We start from the raw sequence: 21,342 nt of genomic DNA, 5'->3' as shown, positions 1-21,342 counted from the left end.
CTACATACCGGACAGCTCGACGTGAAATATCTACAGTGTAACATGTATGGACTATGTACCAGACAGCTCGACGTGAAATATCTACAGTGTAACATGTATGGACTACATACCGGATGGCTCGACGTGAAATATCTACAGTGTAACATGTATGGACTACCTACCAGACGGCTCAACGTGAAATATCTACAGTGTAACATGTATGGACTACGTACCGGACGGCTCAACGTGAAATATCTACAGTGTAACATGTATGGACTACCTACCGGACGGCTCGACGTGAAATATCTACAGTGTAACATGTATGGACTACGTACCGGACGGCTCGACGTGAAATATCTACAGTGTAACATGTATGGACTACGTACCGGACGGCTCGACGTGAAATATCTACAGTGTAACATGTATGGACTACATACCAGACGGCTCGACGTGAAATATCTACAGTGTAACATGCATGGACTACGTACCGGACGGCTCGACGTGAAATATCTACAGTGTAACATGCATGGACTACGTACCGGACGGCTCGACGTGAAATATCTACAGTGTAACATGCATGGACTACGTACCGGACGGCTCGACGTGAAATATCTACAGTGTAACATGCATGGACTACGTACCGGACGGCTCGACGTGAAATATCTACAGTGTAACATGCATGGACTACGTACCGGACGGCTCGACGTGAAATATCTACAGTGTAACATGCATGGACTACCTACCGGACGGCTCGACGTGAAATATCTAGTGTAACATGCATGGACTACCTACCGGACGGCTCGACGTGAAATATCTACAGTGTAACATGCATGGACTACCTACCAGACAGCTCGACGTGAAATATCTACAGTGTAACATGTATGGACTACATACCGGACGGCTCGACATGAAATATCTACAGTGTAACATGTATGGACTATGTACCGGACGGCTCGACGTGAAATATCTACAGTGTAACATGTATGGACTACATACCGGACGGCTCGACGTGAAATATCTACAGTGTAACATGTATGGACTACGTACCGGACGGCTCGACGTGAAATATCTACAGTGTAACATGTATGGACTACCTACCGGACGGCTCAACGTGAAATATCTACAGTGTAACATGTATGGACCACACACTCGACGTGAAATATCTACAGTGTAACATGTATGGACTACATACCGGACGGCTCGACGTGAAATATCTACAGTGTAACATGTATGGACTACGTACCGGACGGCTCGACGTGAAATATCTACAGTGTAACATGTATGGACTACATACCGGACGGCTCGACGTGAAATATCTACAGTGTAACATGTATGGACTACGTACCGGACGGCTCGACGTGAAATATCTACAGTGTAACATGTATGGACTACGTACAGGACGGCTCGACGTGAAATATCTACAGTGTAACATGTATGGACTACGTACCGGACGGCTCGACGTGAAATATCTACAGTGTAACATGTATGGACTACCTACCGGACGGCTCGACATGAAATATCTACAGTGTAACATGCGTGGACCACCTACCGGACAGCTCGACGTGAAATATCTACAGTGTAACATGCGTGGACCACCTACCGGACGGCTCGACGTGAAATATCTACAGTGTAACATGCGTGGACCACCTACCGGACGGCTCGACGTGAAATATCTACAGTGTAACATGCGTGGACCACCTACCGGACGGTTCGACGTGAAATATCTACAGTGTAACATGCGTGGACTACATACCGGACGGCTCGACGTGAAATATCTACAGTGTAACATGCGTGGACTACATACCGGACGGCTCGACGTGAAATATCTACAGTGTAACATGTATGGACTACATACCGGACGGCTCGACGTGAAATATCTACAGTGTAACATGTATGGACTACCTACCGGACGGCTCGACGTGAAATATCTACAGTGTAACATGTATGGACTACGTACCGGACGGCTCGACGTGAAATATCTACAGTGTAACATGTATGGACTACATACCGGACGGCTCGACGTGAAATATCTACAGTGTAACATGTATGGACTACCTACCGGACAGCTCGACGTGAAATATCTACAGTGTAACATGTATGGACTACGTACTAGACGGCTCGACGTGAAATATCTATGGTGTAACATGTATGGACTACGTACTAGACGTGTATGGACTACCTACCGGACGGCTCGACATGAAATATCTACAGTGTAACATGTATGGACTACGTACTAGACGGCTCGACGTGAAATATCTATGGTGTAACATGTATGGACTACGTACTAGAATATCTACAGTGTAACATGTATGGACTACGTACCGGACGGCTCGACGTGAAATATCTACAGTGTAACATGTATGGACTACATACCGGACGGCTCGACGTGAAATATCTACAGTGTAACATGTATGGACTACCTACCGGACGGCTCGACGTGAAATATCTACAGTGTAACATGTATGGACTACCTACCGGACGGCTCGACGTGAAATATCTACAATGTAACATGTATGGACTACGTACCGGACGGCTCGACGTGAAATATCTACAGTGTAACATGTATGGACTACGTACCGGATGGCTCAACGTGAAATATCTACAGTGTAACATGTATGGACTACATACCAGACGGCTCGACGTGAAATATCTACAGTGTAACATGTATAGACTACCTACCAGACAGCTCGACGTGAAATATCTACAGTGTAACATGTATGGACTACCTACCGGACGGCTCAACGTGGGACGGGGCGCTGGACGTGGCCTGGTACACGTGACCCGTGGTGCGCTGCCGATTCTTACAGCAGCAGCATATGATGAGAACAGCCAGGATGATGATGAGGACAATGACGCCCACGATGATGGCAACGAAGATGCCGACAGACACGAAGAAAACACTCTCACCGGTGAAAGACTCGCCTGCAATTCCACACAGAGCAAGAAAACATTAACGACACCACTAGAGCACATAGATTTATTAATCATTGTAAACTGACTGTGAGTGTATTCTGTATTGTGATTGGTTAATTACATTCTTTTTCCGGGATCAAATAAAGAATAACACCCGGAAAACTAATGACGTCATTAGAAAGTGACGTCATTAGCAATTGGAAGAAGCGAAGTTGATGATTCAAGGGTCTACAGTTAGATTGTAGCCAGGTAATTTTTTCAAGAAATACCAAATATACAGTTAGTTCCATAGAAAAACGATTCAGTTTACAATAGACATAACCATATTGAGTTTTTACATTTGCGGACGTTATTGTCTATTTGATGCCCGCAAATGTTCATTTTTTACCTCAGGCTAATGCCTTCGGTCAAAAAATTACATTTGTGGGATCAAATAGACAATAACACCCGCAAATCTAAAAACTCCATATGGTTATCTCCTAATCGGCTATTGGATGTCAAACATTTGGTAATTTTGACATATAGTCATAGAGAGGAAACCCGCTACATTTTCCCATTAGTAGCAATGGATCTTTCATATGCACCATCCCACAGACAGGGTAGCACATACCACGGCTTTTGGTATACCAGTCGCGTTGCACTGGCTGAAATGAGATAAAGCCCAATGGGCCCACCAGTGGGGATCGATCCCAGACTGACCGTGCATCAGGTGAGCACTTTACCACTGGGCTACACCCCACCCAATACATATTAGATGCAGTTATCTTAACTCTCAAGTCCATCTTTAAGGTAAGACATTTTTTAGTTTATCTTTTACACGCTAATTTTGATACAAAACAATGTCGGGAATTGGAATAAAAATAAAAATAAAATAATAAGAAATCACAAATTCATATAAGAGTTGAAATAATTTATATACCCTATGTAATATAACTTGTTACTTATTTCATATGTACAACACTGCATTCATCTAGTGAAACCAGTGTTCAAAGAATGCTAACTTGTTAAAAAAATGTATTTAACATGTGCAGTTGATAAATTGATGTTACTGGCAGCAATAAAAAGGGCACATTTTTCCCATTTATTTTTATTCTAAATCAAGAACATTCATATTATCGGACCCGTAAAACATATAATAAAAATGTCTGGCCTAAGAGGACACAGCTAACAAATTTAATAACCACTGCTCACAAATTATAAACCTTTAAGCACAAATGGTTTAATTCATATGATGCTTGTTGTACATATTTTTCTTGCTTTTCTTTGCAGCTTTTGAAGTGGAAATGTTCAACAAAGAATTTAATCAGAGCTCATGTTGTATGGATTTATAGACACATATTTGAATGTTGTTCAGGGATAATTAAAAACATGCACATTGCCAATGTGTACAGAGAATAACGAAACTCCATCCCTAATATCAGTGTTTTTGATTTAAAGGAATCTGTGCACATTGCCAATGTGTACAGAGAATAACGAAACTCCATCCCTAATATCAGTGTTTTTGATTTAAAGGAATCTGTGCACATTGCCAATGTGTACAGAGAATAACGAAACTCCATCCCTAATATCAGTGTTTTTGATTTAAAGGAATCTGTGCACATTGCCAATGTGTACAGAGAATAACGAAACTCCATCCCTAATATCAGTGTTTTTGATTTAAAGGAATCTGTGCACATTGCCAATGTGTACAGAGAATAACGAAACTCCATCCCTAATATCAGTGTTTTTGATTTAAAGGAATCTGTGCACATTGCCAATGTGTACAGAGAATAACGAAACTCCATCCCTAATATCAGTGTTTTTGATTTAAAGGAATCTGTGCACATTGCCAATGTGTACAGAGAATAACGAAACTCCATCCCTAATATCAGTGTTTTTGATTTAAAGGAATCTGTGCACATTGCCAATGTGTACAGAGAATAACGAAACTCCATCCCTAATATCAGTGTTTTTGATTTAAAGGAATCTGTGCACATTGCCAATGTGTACAGAGAATAACGAAACTCCATCCCTAATATCAGTGTTTTTGATTTAAAGGAATCTGTGCACATTGCCAATGTGTACAGAGAATAACGAAACTCCATCCCTAATATCAGTGTTTTTGATTTAAAGGAATCTGTGCACATTGCCAATGTGTACAGAGAATAACGAAACTCCATCCCTAATATCAGTGTTTTTGATTTAAAGGAATCTGTGCACATTGCCAATGTGTACAGAGAATAACGAAACTCCATCCCTAATATCAGTGTTTTTGATTTAAAGGAATCTGTGCACATTGCCAATGTGTACAGAGAATAACGAAACTCCATCCCTAATATCAGTGTTTTTGATTTAAAGGAATCTGTGCACATTGCCAATGTGTACAGAGAATAACGAAACTCCATCCCTAATATCAGTGTTTTTGATTTAAAGGAATCTGTGCACATTGCCAATGTGTACAGAGAATAACGAAACTCCATCCCTAATATCAGTGTTTTTGATTTAAAGGAATCTGTGCACATTGCCAATGTGTACAGAGAATAACGAAACTCCATCCCTAATATCAGTGTTTTTGATTTAAAGGAATCTGTGCACATTGCCAATGTGTACAGAGAATAACGAAACTCCATCCCTAATATCAGTGTTTTTGATTTAAAGGAATCTGTGCACATTGCCAATGTGTACAGAGAATAACGAAACTCCATCCCTAATATCAGTGTTTTTGATTTAAAGGAATCTGTGCACATTGCCAATGTGTACAGAGAATAACGAAACTCCATCCCTAATATCAGTGTTTTTGATTTAAAGGAATCTGTGCACATTAATAAATTTTCCATTTAATCAGCATGTCCACTTTTATTTTCAATTTATATAACTTTAGGTTTTAATCTTTAAAAACTTACCTGTGTAAAAATAATTATTTCCTAAACTGTTGTACACAGTAACAAAACATGAGACGAAGTATTATTTTGTTAATTAAAATATATGGCTGTTTTTATGTTGTTGTTGTTTTTTAATGTAAACAAAAAATGAAAGAAAAGTTTTATTTAATGACACACTTACCATAACACATTTTTAGTTATATAGCATTAGGCATATGGCTAAGGACCACACATATTAGAGAGGAAACCTGCTGCTTCCACTCCGGGCTACTCTGTTCAGTTAGCAGAAAGGGATCTTCTATATGCACCATCCCATAGACAGGATAGTATATCCCAGTCTTCGTTATATCAACTGTGTTTTTTTAATGTATTTATTTGACGTTTAAAATCTGACAACTAATGGCCAGTGGACTATGTGACTAGACAAAAACAATATGTTGTGTATTAAATTATATGCAAAGCACAATGAAAGCATGCACAGTTAACCACTAAACAAGTAATTAATACAATTAATTAACTAAAATTATACAATGTATACTGACAATAACAAAATACGTGCAAGGTAATAAATAGGGCCGATATATGTAACCACAAAAACAAACAAATACAATGGTAAAAATTATTTTCATAACATAAATTGGTTTTGGCTTATACCACTCACATTTTGATAAAACTTGTATTTAAAGATAAAGCCTTTTGATATGTACATTAAATTAAATACGTCATATTAATGTAGTAAACACTACTTACCAAAACACTGACACTATATCCACTGTCAAACTATTGTTCAAATTTGAAAGTTATTTAGGATTGAAATCTGGTACAAAATTACAAATGGCTGGGCCAAATTGTTTATTCCACTATAATCATGACACACCCAGCAAATTAAGTGAGTATTCTATGTATTAATGTTCAATATTTCTGTAACTAAAATCTGATGTCTTTTAGAAGAGCTAACCTATTCTGGCTCCTGTTTGATTCTCGCTGTTAAGAATGTGAGACACTGAAAGAAGAAAAAACATAAAAGTATGCACAACCTTTGTCATAGGGTCAGATTTCTGTAAATTGGGTTTTAACTGGAATTTTATAGTACACAATTATTGTACAATTTGTACTTCTGAAAACAAACCAACTACCATGGCTTTGAACACACAACCCACAATTTAAAAAAAAAAAAAACCCAACAAAAAACAAAAAGAAAGAAAGAAAACTAAGACAAGGATTAATGTTAAACATCACTTTAAACGTGTACGTTCACAACTGTAATACAGTGGCCAGGATTTAGCTCAGGCAGTTGAGTGCTCTCCCGAAGTGCTCAACTCTTTATCTGCTGTTAATAACTTTACTAAACTAAAAAGATCTCACTATGCTCTGAACAGACACCCCTCTAACCCACACCCACACCAATAAAACACCTGTCTTGTTCCAAAGTGAGTAGATCTAAAGTCCTTAATACATCAGGGGTGGGTGTAAATGGTACAGTTATTTTGTTCAACCTTGCTTTGGTGTGTATCAATGTCTAACATCAGTATTTTGTGATAGCATTTAATCTATCTGAGTACATATTTAACTGATACACTCTCATTTGGCTATTATAAACACAATGTCCTACTTTGTTTACATAACAAAAATTACTAAATAAAAGAACAACAGAAATCATGCAAATGACAACCAACCAGTAGGTAGTGCAAACTAAAGGGAGGTTAGTGATGGTGATGCCATGTTGGGAAGTTCATGCAAGGTCTTAACAACATCTACTGACTACTGGTACAAACATATTTGTTTTAGGGTTTTATCACTCAGTACCCAGTCACATGTTTAATGCTTAGTATGACTTAATTATGTAATAATATGAATTTGATACATTTTGTTCCTAAGATATGATATATTTTTCAATAATAATAACACTGACCTAGTATTTTTTGTTTATATCCATAACTGGTATGCAAATTAGTATCCTGTCTGTGGGAATGTACGTATAAAAAGCTCAAATGCTTGAGCCTTGAATATTCCTTTCATTTGAAATACACAAGAATAATCCTGTTTTATAAAAAAGCCAGACACCACACAAAGAACGTTGAAAGTATTGTTTACAAACATTAAAATGAAATGCAGGAAATGTCTGCTTATAGTCTGTTAAAATAACAAAAGATATCAGCGCTGCGATTTCAAAAACAGAGAGACATCGCACCAAAATGTAGCTGTTTTTATCATTAGTAATAGATTTTCCTGATATAAGTTGGGCACTGAGTTTCAGGGTAGTTAAAATTAATACTTGAACAGTACAGCTTTGTAATACAACCTTGAAACTGTGTAAAGTACAGTTAAACCTGTTAATGTAGGACAAAAACTGGTGTTTACAAGAAGTGACCTTTATATACAAGTAAAATATTTCAAGTCAAAGGTGTTTGATACAAGAAGCCAAAGAGACATTAACCATCCAAATTGACAAAATATATGAATAGTAGAGCTAATATTTTCACCATTTTTATCATAAAATTAGGCAACAAATGAAAATAAAATTTCCTCATCCATTATACTACGAAATAATTGACAAACTGAAGTTTTAGCTATCTGGAAAGAACATATATGAAGGTTGTTTAATTATAGATAGTTGTAATGTAAGGTGTCCATTGTAACAGGTTCAACTGTATTTGTGTATGTAAATTGTGAATAATGGAACTAGTTCAGTGAGCAGCACTCTGGATATCACTAATACTACAACTACAACTACTACTACTACATGTGCACAAACGAATATCTTACTTTCTTCCACTCGGATTTCAAAGTCGTAGTTTTTATTTGAGTTGAGTTTTTCTTTCTGTAACTTGATGGTTACATATCTGCTGCCTGAACAAATCTGTTTGGGAAAAGTCTCATCACAGCCAAACGTTCTCTGAAAAACAATGTTTTTAAATACAAAAATGAAATACAGTAAAGTACGCTTATAACGAACTGCAAGGGACCAGACACATCGGTTCGTTATAGCAGTAGTTTGTTATACACATTTGCAGTAGTTAGCCATTTTCATTCATGCAGTAGGTCAGCCATTTTGGATTTTTTAAATTTAAACACCAGAATTAGTGTGGGGTTTTATTTTAATATTTCATTTATTATCACCAATATCAGTAAAGTCATTTTGGATGCATTGCCATTAATGCTACTGACTGATAAGATACAAATAAGATAATAAAAACAAAATTATGATCAGTTTGCTGTATATACACGCTAATTTACACTGAAATTCACAATTTTGACAAACAAATTGGTTTGTTTTAACAGTTAATTCGCTATACATAGTTCGTTCTATACATTAAAATGTATTAATACTATATAGGGGGAGAAAACTGGACTTTACAATCAGTTTGTTCTAATCGGTAGTTTGTTGTAAGCATGTTTGTTTTAAAAGTACTTTACTGTAGTAGTATTAAACATATTTACACATATATGCATAAAATATTTATTTTTCAAAATCTTGATTAGCGATATTTCTAATCAACTGAAAATTGATTAGCAACTACTGTTTAATGTTTTAAAAATTGTGTAGGAATCGTGATTCGATACTGAATAAGATGTACCCTGGTATTGCAAGATGAATATATAAACTGAGAATGTCAAGAATAATACAGTATAATATATACCGGTCAATGAAGAAATAAAAAGTGGTATTGTGCATACATTTATGAACTGTCAATAAGATAAATGATGTCATTCAAAAATGAGTTGGTATTCAATACACTAGACTCTATTACACATATTACATTTGTAAAATATATTTTAAACAATTCGGTTTATTTCATAAATTTATTACTGCAAAGCCGAGTAATATTGTGACTCTTTTTTTTCGCAATATGAACTTTAACACACATGTAAATTCTCTTAGCATTTGAAAAAAAACCCCAAAACAACAACAACATTTAAATGATAAAAATTAAAAAAAATTTAATGGCCCATTTTGCTTGAAAAGCACCTCTCCTCTATCAATGTGTTTTTATGAAGTTACAATGTCTGCAAAAAATGGCGTTTCCTGTTATTAGACATCAAAGAACAGTTTCCAATTACTGATTAAAGAGGAATGACCAACCTAGCCTGTAAGAGAAATATAGCTCATGGCTTCAGTTACCCTTACCTGCGGTAGCCAAAACAATGAATGTTTTGTCAACATCAATTGAAGTCACTCCCGTAGTTAAATACAACTTACATTAGCCTCTCCGATCACCATGTTCGGTTCGTATTATTTTAAGTTTCATATCCAAAACGAGAGTATTAGTATATTATGACATACCGTACGTACTGAAAATATTTATCAAATGTGCATTGATTTTAAAAATAAATTTAGAAAAAAACTTTACTCCTAGAAATGATGGCCATATGTTACCAGATCTCAATAAAGCGTGAACAGATGAGATGCTAGCAATGGAATTAGCCAACCGAGAAATTATGAAAGTGCTGGACTGATAAATTGAATAATCATTGTTATGACTGTATTTTGTTTGTGTTTTACATCATGGTTAACTATTTTATAGAAAATCAAGCACACTTCAACCTGGAAATAAGGCCTGCATATAAATTTAATGACTGAGGTTGGGTGTGAATGACACAACAAAAATTATATGTATGAATTTTCCCACATTTATTATGTTTATTCACCAATTAAGACACAAATGCACATGTAAGAGTTATCTTGTACCTTACTGCATAATTGGTTTTATAGTTCTTTCATTTAAAATGTACCAGTACAGGAGTTTATTTTGTGTCTTTTTAAACATCTATTTACATTTTTCTTAATGTCCAAGCATGTTGTTGCTGAAACAAAAACTCAGCTACCATGGCTACAGTCGGTTATCAGAGAGAGAAATCCATGTAGTGACTTAGAACCTGCCTACTGAGCTATTAATTCTGGCCTCTGAAAATGATGAGAACAATTTCATTGGGACACCATTGTAGAAAGGGGCGGGACATAGCCCAGTAGTAAAGCATTCGCTTGATGCACGGTTGGTCTGGGATTGATCCCCGTCGGTTGACCCATTGGGTCATTTCTCGTTCCAGCCAGTGCTCCACAACTGGTGTAACAAAGGCCTTGGTATGTACTATCCTGTCTGTGGGATGGTGCATATAAAAGATCACTTGCTGCTAATCGAAAAGAGTAGCCCATGAAGTGGCGACAGCTGGTTTCCTCTCTCAATATCTTTGTGGTCCTTAACCATATGTCCGACACCATATAGCCATAAATAAAATGTGTTGAGTGCGTTGTTAAATGAAACATGTCCTTCCGTTGTAGGATCGAAGCCATTCTCTAATTGTTTTGTTTTTCATCACAACTTGTAACTCATGGCTTGAAACTGACAGGAGGCAAGTAACAAATGCTGCTCTAAATTAACATATGCTTTCTGATAATCAGTTTCACAACCAGCTTTTACTTTTATTCTTAATTTTTACAGATGTATTGAAAATTCCTCAATTTCTGGAGCGATAATATAAATCTGACACTTTTATTCATGTTCGTCTCAAGTCTTCCATATGGCTGTTACAAACTTACACCAGAAGTTGAATTAGGAGTCTGATTTCAAGACTAATTTTTAGAACTGCTTCTCAGTTTGTTGCATCTGTTTCCATCTTGAAAAGTTGAAAAGCCAAGATGGCAGCATCCCATCCCACAAAATGACTTCTGAGCCTTGATACCTAATTGTGTGGAACTCACCCAAGCAAAGCCTGACGCTGAAGATTTGGCAAATATTTTCAGTTTGACTCCGCAGTCTTTGATGTACATGTTGTTGAAGGTGAGGCAGATGCCGTTGTCAGCCCTCGCCTTGAACGTCACGTCGCAGTGCAGAGTCTCATGCTGCAGGCCACCACCCTTCGGCAACACCAGGTACACGTCGCCATCAATAACGAAGTCATCGGCGATACAGTGGCCGTACTTGTCGAGGTACACTGGAAAATAAACATGACGTATTAATAACAAAGTCATCAGCTATACATACTTGTCAGGGTACACTGGAAAATAAACATGACGTATTAATAACAAAGTCATCAGCTATACATACTTGTCGAGGTATACTGGAAAATAAACATGACGTATTAATGACAAAGTCATCAGCTATACATACTTTTTGGGGTACACTGGAAAATAAACATGACGTATTAATAACAAAGTCATCAGCTATACATACTTGTGTGGATGGATGGATAGATGGATAGATGGATGAATGGATGAATGGATGTATTTATATGTTGTAAATAAATTATAAAAAACACGAACCTGTTTCTGAATTGACAGCTGATGCAAGTAACATCCAGATGAAAGATGTGTAGAACAATCCATCAATGCCCGATCTCAGCCACTGAATATCCTCCATGATGGAGTACTGGACAGAAATAATCCTCCAAGACTTGTCACCCGCAAACTGTGATGGTCATTCTAACATGAAATAATCCTCCAAGTCTTGTCAACCACAAACTGCCACTGTCATTCTAACATCATGCACAATCTGGTGAAGCCCACGACAAACGTGCCATCCTAAGTGGATTGTGACATGATGATGATGATACGACTTCTTGCAGTGTCCAGTTCTGAAAATATTAATTAATATTTGACATTTATTAGTCAACCAGGTATGCAATAACTTGTTTATCTTTATTTTTATTACAGTATTACAGCCCAGCTAATATTTTGCCTACCACATTTTGCTCAAAACAACGGACTATGTGCAAACATTTATAGAACTACTGGTAACCTAATGAACATATCACTTTTATTCAGATGTAAAGACTAATTCAAATATAGCAGGATGTATTATTCATGTTTGTTCCATAAGCATTACGTGGCAACTAAATTGCGTAACTAAAAATACAGTGAAAATTTCCATTTTTCGTAAAGTTTTCCATGTACAGAGAACCTTTGTTAAACAGATTCTCTTACGGCCTGTCATTGCTTTCATAATACCGATCAGTTTGCACTACATATATTAAATGGTTTCAGACAAAACGGAAAGTCTATTGACACATGTGGTTGTTTAATACAGGTGACTGCTATAAGGAGGTGGCCATTAAGGCTGGTTTGACTGTACAGTACATGTACATTTTAGTTTCCATGTTGCAAAATACAGCAAAGAATGAGGTGTACATTTTAAAATTATCACTATTTCAACATTGGTGCTGAACAGCTAGCTGTGCCTATAATTAGCAACAGGAACAAAATTACAGTAAGCCTACTGTACTTGTACCCACTGTATTTATTATTAAATTCTGTTAATATCTAGAGAAACTATAAATAGAGACAGCAAACCTGCCACATAGACTTTAAGTTTATTCAACTGAGTAATAAATATGAAGTAAGAATTAAGTGCCTCTAAAGGCCAGTTTTTTCTTGTGTAAATTAACTGTTTATAACAGCACACTACAAATGACCTCAGGAAAACATTAAGTTTTGAAATCTAACACATGTAATAAGATAACAAAATAACAATATACATGTATATATAATATTATTTTAATTGACAACTTTTCTTATTTTATATTCTTACCTCAGTTAAAATAAAATGTAAAGCAAACACATAAAACTAAAAACCTTTGTCTATGAAATACTTAATTAACAATTGTTTTACTCTTTCTTTATTAATTTTATTTTCATTGGTATTACATGTATTATTATATTTATTTATTTATTTATTTGACTGTTATTATTATTTTTATTTTATTGTTATTATTACTTTTAATTTTTTTTTTATTATTACATGTATTTTTATTTTTTATATATATATATATATATATATTTTTTTTTTTTTTAAATTTCTGGTTTGCTTTTGCTTTTGCTAAATGGCAGATATTGTGATGTTACGTATTGTTCATTTAGAGAGTAGCCCGCTGTTCTAAATGAAATGTTTCACATGAGTAACTCTATCGGTGAACAAAAGAGAAAACTGATAGTTTAACGCACCAGCCTCCAGTGACCTACAAAAAATAATCAATGAAATAACAAAAGGAAAAATCTTTGTTGAAAAAATATTTAGCCTTCAACAGAAGGTTATACTGACGAAAAAAGAAATGTAATATTACAGAGTTCTTTGTTGAAATATGAATATTTGTGGGACTTTAATTTTTAAGATGTTTTACTGATTTAAAGAAAGAAAAAGCAAGATCAGAGTTGTTTGTTGAAAAAATGAATATTTGTAAGACAGTCTTGTAAAAAACAAAACCCTTAAATCTTCACATGATTATACTGATTTAAAAAAAAAGGAAAATTAATTTTATACTAGTCTTTGTTAAAAATATATTCAATCTTCACAAAGTTATACTGACTTATAAAAGAAAAATTACAATGTTAAACTGATTTTAAAAAAAGAGAGAAATTAACATTATGGAGTTGTTGAAATATGAATATTTGTAGGATAGTCTTTATAAAAAATATTCAATCTTCACCAAGTTATATTGACTGAAAACAAAAAATGTATATTATAGAGTTCTTTGTGAAAGAAAGGTGAATATTTGTGGGATAGTCTTTGTACAAAAAAGTTAAATCTTCACTAGAAGACTAAACTGCTTAAAAAAAAGAGAAAAAAGTAATATTATATTCTTTGTTGACAGATGAATATTTGTGGGATAGTCTTTGTAAACAAAAATCCCACTTAAATCTTCACTAGAAGGGTATACTGATTAAAAAAGACAAAAGTAATATATAACTTTGTTATACTGATTAAAAAACAGAACAAGCATTCTGAGAGTACTGCTAAAGTAATACATTTCCCTTACCAGGCTAAAAAACACAAGTTGTATATCCTACATTCAAGAGCCATAACAGTGAAAACTGGGTAAATGGCCATGAAAGTTAACTCTGATCTGTAACAGTACATGACAAAGCTATACACAAAATTGCAGCTTAATATCTTGAGCCATTATCAAAAAAAGGTCCAGATATTTTTTCTTATCTCCTAAGTTTAAGGGCCATAACTTTGTCTAAAATGGGTAAATTGCCATGAAATTTCAGTCCAATATCTCAAAGCATAGTGAAAAACCCCATCTGGAAAACTATATGTGTGACAGGCGGATGGACAGACAGACAAACAAACAGAAGGACACAGATGAAACCTATAGTCCCCTCCATTTGGACCAGTAGGGAACTAAAAAGTAATATAGAGTTCTTTGTTGAAAAAATATTCAATCTTCACAAGGTTATACTCATTAAAAAACAAAAAAGTAATATTATAGGGTTCTTTGTTGAGAGGTGAATATTCGTGGGACAAGCTTGTGAAGATAGTCAAGTGCTTTTGTAAACTAATTTTACCACAGCATTGCGCTGGCAATGAAAAAAAGGGTACATATTGTAAAGAGATGTGTATATGTGATCCACTGAAGCGAATACAGTGAAACCCCTGTAAACCAAACACCCTCAGACCAAGTAAAATGTCCGGTTTTAAGAGGTGTCCGGTTAGAGAGGTTAAGTTCTGTACTGATTTTTAATTAAAGGACAATGGAAAATGTCCAGTTTGGGGGAAATTCCAGTTTACAGAGCGCCTGGTTTTGAGAGGTTACACTGTATATTCCGTAAACATGACATTTCATTAAAATATTAGATCAGGTTAAACAATCTTTAAATAATATGTGAATGTAACATTTGGACTATAGTAAGAGTATAATATAAATAATAACTAAATTGACATTATTAAGATATTAACATTGTAAATAACTAAATCGACATTATTAAGATATTAACATTGTAAACAACTAAATCAACATTATTAAAATATTAACATTGTAAATAACTAAATCGACATTATTAAGATATAACATTGTGAAAATAAGAAGTAAAATAAACTTTAAAAATAACTCATAATAATCATCTTTATTATTTTGTTTAATTTCAATTTATGTAAGATTTACCAATTTGTTTAACTATATATACGTGAATAAGCTTGATTTACTAATTTGTTTAACTATATACACTTGAATAAGCTTGATTTACCAATTTGTTTAACTATATACACTTGAATAAGCTTGATTTACCAATTTGTTTAACTATATACACTTGAATAAGCTTGATTTACCAATTTGTTTAACTATATACACTTGAATAAGCTTGATTTACCAATTTGTTTAACTATATACACTTGAATAAGCTTGATTTACTAATTTGTTTAACTATATACACTTGAATAAGCTTGATTTACCAATTTGTTTAACTATATACACTTGAATAAGCTTGATTTACCAATTTGTTTAACTATATACACTTGAATAAGCTTGATTTACCAATTTGTTTAACTATATACACTTGAATAAGCTTGATTTACCAATTTGTTTAACTATATACACTTGAATAAGCTTGATTTACCAATTTGTTTAACTATATACACATGAATAAGCTTGATTTACCAATTTGTTTAACTATATATACTTGAATAAGCTTGATTTACCAATTTGTTTAACTATATATACTTGAATAAGCTTGATTTTAAAATGTATCTGTAGTTTAAAGGGACAGACCCTAGTTGTTAAACACTACAGCATATTTCTCACTATTAGAGCCGTTTATGACCACTTAAATCAAACATTACTTATATTTTGTTTAGATTATCCATTTCTGTAGAATCGAAGTGGTTCTGGTCATCCTGTTGCTTCTAATTTCACAAAATGCATTTTTCATATTTTACAAATGCACTAGTTTTATTTTTAAGGATATTTTCACAGATTCTTGTTTCACTCTGTTGTAACTCAATCCAAATGTGTTACAGGTTTGTAGATTAACTAAACTTAGTGTCCATGTTGTAACTCAATCCAAGTGTGTTACAGGTTTGTAGATTAACTAAACTTAGTGTCCATGTTGTAACTCAATCCAAGTGTGTTACAGGTTTGTAGATTAACTAAACTTAGTGTCCATGTTGTAACTCAATCCAAGTGTGTTACAGGTTTGTAGATTAACTAAACTTAGTGTCCATGTTGTAACTCTATCCAAGTGTGTTACAGGTCTGTAGATTAACTAAACTTAGTGTCCATGTTGTAACACAATCCAAGTGTGTCACAGGTCTGTAGATTAACTAAACTTAGTGTCCATGTTGTAACTCTATCCAAGTGTGTCACAGGTCTGTAGATTAACTAAACTTAGTGTCCATGTTGTAACTCAATCCAAGTGTGTTACAGGTCTGTAGATTAACAAAACTTAAGTGTCCATGTTGTAACTCAATCCAAGTGTGGTACAGGTCTGTAGATTAACTAAACTTAGTGTCCATGTTGTAACTCAATCCAAGTGTGTTACAGGTCTGTAGATTAACTAAACTTAGTGTCCATGTTGTAACTCAATCCAAGTGTGTTACAGGTCTGTAGATTAACTAAACTTAGTGTCCATGTTGTAACTCAATCCAAGTGTGTTACAGGTCTGTAGATTAACTAAACTTAGTGTCCATGTTGTAACTCAATCCAAGTGTGTTACAGGTCTGTAGATTAACTAAACTTAGTGTCCATGTTGTAACTCAATCCAAGTGTTACAGGTTTGTAGATTAACTAAACTTAGTGTCCATGTTGTAACTCAATCCAAGTGTGTTACAGGTCTGTAGATTAACTAAACTTAGTGTCCATGTTGTAACTCAATCCAAGTGTTACAGGTCTGTAGATTAACTAAACTTAGTGTCCATGTTGTAACTCAATCCAAGTGTGTTACAGGTCTGTAGAGTTACAGGTCTGTAGATTAACTAAACTTAGTGTCCATGTTGCAACTCAATCCAAGTGTGTTACAGGTCTGTAGATTAACTAAACTTAGTGTCCATGTTGTAACTCAATCCAAGTGTTACAGGTCTGTAGATTAACTAAACTTAGTGTCCATGTTGTAACTCAATCCAAGTGTGTTACAGGTCTGTAGATTAACTAAACTTAGTGTCCATGTTGTAACTCAATCCAAGTGTGTTACAGGTCTGTAGATTAACAAAACTTAGTGTCCATGTTGTAACTCAATCCAAGTGTGTTACAGGTCTGTAGATTAACAAAACTTAGTGTCCATGTTGTAACTCAATCCAAGTGTTACAGGTCTGTAGATTAACTAAATTTAGTGTCCATGTTGTAACTCAATCCAAGTGTGTTACAGGTCTGTAGATTAACTAAACTTAGTGTCCATTTTGTAACTCAATCCAAGTATTACAGGTCTGTAGATTAACTAAACTTAGTGTCCATGTTGTAACTCAATCCAAGTGTGTTACAGGTCTGTAGATTAACTAAACTTAGTGTCCATGTTGTAACTCAATCCAAGTGTGTCACAGGTCTGTAGATTAACTAAACTTAGTTTCCATGTTGTAACTCAATCCAAGTGTGTCACAGGTCTGTAGATTAACTAAACTTAGTGTCCATGTTGTAACTCAATCCAAGTGTGTCACAGGTCTGTAGATTAACTAAACTTAGTGTCCATGTTGTAACTCAATCCAAGTGTGTCACAGGTCTGTAGATTAACTAAACTTAGTGTCCATGTTGTAACTCAATCCAAGTGTGTTACAGGTCTGTAGATTAACTAAACTTAGTCTCAATCCAAGTGTTACAGGTCTGTAGATTAACTAAACTTAGTGTCCATGTTGTAACTCAATTCAAGTGTGTTACAGGTCTGTAGATTAACTAAACTTAGTGTCCATGTTGTAACTGAATCCAAGTGTTACAGGACTGTAGATTAACTAAACTTAGTGTCCATGTTGTAACTGAATCCAAGTGTTACAGGTCTGTAGATTAACTAAACTTAGTGTCCATGTTGTAACTCAATCCAAGTGTGTTACAGGTCTGTAGATTAACTAAACTTAGTGTCCATGTTGTAACTCAATCCAAGTGTGTTACAGGTCTGTAGATTAACAAAACTTAGTTTCCATGTTGTAACTCAATCCAAGTGTGTCACAGGTCTGTAGATTAACTAAACTTAGTGTCCATGTTGTAACTCAATCCAAGTGTGTCACAGGTCTGTAGATTAACTAAACTTAGTGTCCATGTTGTAACTCAATCCAAGTGTGTCACAGGTCTGTAGATTAACTAAACTTAGTGTCCATGTTGTAACTCAATCCAAGTGTGTCACAGGTCTGTAGATTAACTAAACTTAGTGTCCATGTTGTAACTCAATCCAAGTGTGTCACAGGTCTGTAGATTAACTAAACTTAGTGTCCATGTTCACGATTTGAAACTAGGGTCTGCACCTTTAAAGGATTGTCTGTTATTTATTTTAGATTCATCGTGGTATGAACAACAAAAAACGTAGACACAATCTGTGTAAATTGACAAAGCTCGGTCTTGAGGAGTGAAGACATGGTTCTCATGAGATTTCACTTTTGTATGCCTCCATACCGCAATGTGCCAAGTTATACTGAATGATAACTTTTGGAAACAGGTACTGGAAATGCAAACCAACCTTAAAACCAATGAACCACTAAACTATCAATGGTGATCTTTCAATGTTTGTCAGTGATGGTACAATACATTTAAGTGAACATTTACTTAGTCTTAGTATAATAAAATGTTAACTGATGAAGGAGAACTTTGCTTTGTTTAACTATCAATGGTGATCTTTCAATGTTTGTCAGTGATGGTACAATACATTTAAGTGAACATTTACTTAGTCTTAGTATAATAAAATGTTAACTGATGAAGGAGAACTTTGCTTTGTTTAACTATCAATGGTGATCTTTCAATTTTTGTCAGTGATGGTACAATACATTTAAGTGAACATTTACTTAGTCTTAGTATAATAAAATGTTAACTGATGAAGGAGAACTTTGCTTTGTTTGACTATCAATGGTGATCTTTCAATGTTTGTCAGTGATGGTACAATACATTTAAGTGAACATTTACTTAGTCTTAGTATAATAAAATGTTAACTGATGAAGGAGAACTTTGCTTTGTTTAACTATCAATGGTGATCTTTCAATTTTTGTCAGTGATGGTACAATACATTTAAGTGAACATTTACTTAGTCTTAGTATAATAAAATGTTAACTGATGAAGGAGAACTTTGCTTTGTTTGACTATCAATGGTGATCTTTCAATGTTTGTCAGTGATGGTACAATACATTTAAGTGAACATTTACTTAGTCTTAGTATAATAAAATGTTAACTGATGAAGGAGAACTTTGCTTTGTTTGACTATCAATGGTGATCTTTCAATGTTTGTCAGTGATGGTACAATACATTTAAGTGAACATTTACTTAGTCTTAGTATAATAAATGTTAACTGATGAAGGAGAACTTTGCTTTGTTTGACTATCAATGGTGATCTTTCAATGTTTGTCAGTGATGGTACAATACATTTAAGTGAACATTTACTTAGTCTTAGTATAATAAAATGTTAACTGATGAAGGAGAACTTTGCTTTGTTTAACTATCAATGGTGATCTTTCAATGTTTGTCAGTGATGGTACAATACATTTAAGTGAACATTTACTTAGTCTTAGTATAATACAATGTTAACTGATGAAGGAGAACTTTGCTTTGTTTAACTATCAATGGTGATCTTTCAATGTTTGTCAGTGATGGTACAATACATTTAAGTGAACATTTACTTAGTCTTAGTATAATAAAATGTTAACTGATGAAGGAGAACTTTGCTTTGTTTGACTATCAATGGTGATCTTTCAATGTTTGTCAGTGATGGTACAATACATTTAAGTGAACATTTACTTAGTCTTAGTATAATAAAATGTTAACTGATGAAGGAGAACTTTGCTTTGTTTGACTATCAATGGTGATCTTTCAATGTTTGTCAGTGATGGTACAATACATTTAAGTGAACATTTACTTAGTCTTAGTATAATAAAATGTTAACTGATGAAGGAGAACTTTGCTTTGTTTAACTATCAATGGTGATCTTTCAATGTTTGTCAGTGATGGTACAATACATTTAAGTGAACATTTACTTAGTCTTAGTATAATAAAATGTTAACTGATGAAGGAGAACTTTGCTTTGTTTAACTATCAATGGTGATCTTTCAATGTTTGTCAGTGATGGTACAATACATTTAAGTGAACATTTACTTAGTCTTAGTATAATAAAATGTTAACTGATGAAGGAGAACTTTGCTTTGTTTGACTATCAATGGTGATCTTTCAATGTTTGTCAGTGATGGTACAATACATTTAAGTGAACATTTACTTAGTCTTAGTATAATAAAATGTTAACTGATGAAGGAGAACTTTGCTTTGTTTGACTATCAATGGTGATCTTTCAATGTTTGTCAGTGATGGTACAATACATTTAAGTGAACATTTACTTAGTCTTAGTATAATAAAATGTTAACTGATGAAGGAGAACTTTGCTTTGTTTAACTATCAATGGTGATCTTTCAATGTTTGTCAGTGATGGTACAATACATTTAAGTGAACATTTACTTAGTCTTAGTATAATAAAATGTTAACTGATGAAGGAGAACTTTGCTTTGTTTAACTATCAATGGTGATCTTTCAATGTTTGTCAGTGATGGTACAATACATTTAAGTGAACATTTACTTAGTCTTAGTATAATAAAATGTTAACTGATGAAGGAGAACTTTGCTTTGTTTGACTATCAATGGTGATCTTTCAATGTTTGTCAGTGATGGTACAATACATTTAAGTGAACATTTACTTAGTCTTAGTATA

General features: G+C 34.3%; 1 protein-coding gene across 4 annotated transcripts in view; it reads right to left on the bottom strand.

The window, feature by feature from the left end:
* The window catches only part of LOC121367436, a 47,903-nt gene that overhangs the window by 9,017 nt on the left and 17,544 nt on the right, over positions 1-21,342 (bottom strand). For 3 of the 4 annotated variants that reach the window (XM_041491604.1, XM_041491605.1, XM_041491603.1), the window contains exons 2-6: positions 12,016-12,326; positions 11,455-11,687; positions 8,520-8,649; positions 6,712-6,756; positions 2,710-2,901 (exon numbers count right to left, since the gene is read on the bottom strand). In XM_041491604.1, the coding sequence (XP_041347538.1) occupies positions 2,710-2,901; positions 6,712-6,756; positions 8,520-8,649; positions 11,455-11,687; positions 12,016-12,112 (697 nt within the window). In that variant the 5' untranslated portion in view covers positions 12,113-12,326. The remainder of the gene's footprint in view (positions 1-2,709; positions 2,902-6,711; positions 6,757-8,519; positions 8,650-11,454; positions 11,688-12,015; positions 12,327-21,342) is intronic. The other variant, XM_041491606.1, reaches the window with a different exon arrangement.

This window comes from Gigantopelta aegis, chromosome 3 (genome assembly GCF_016097555.1).
Source record: "Gigantopelta aegis isolate Gae_Host chromosome 3, Gae_host_genome, whole genome shotgun sequence".
Taxonomy (NCBI): Eukaryota; Metazoa; Mollusca; class Gastropoda; order Neomphalida; family Peltospiridae; genus Gigantopelta; species Gigantopelta aegis.
The sequence above is the reverse complement of the archived record's forward strand: the minus strand, read 5'-3'. Positions and strand labels throughout refer to the sequence as shown.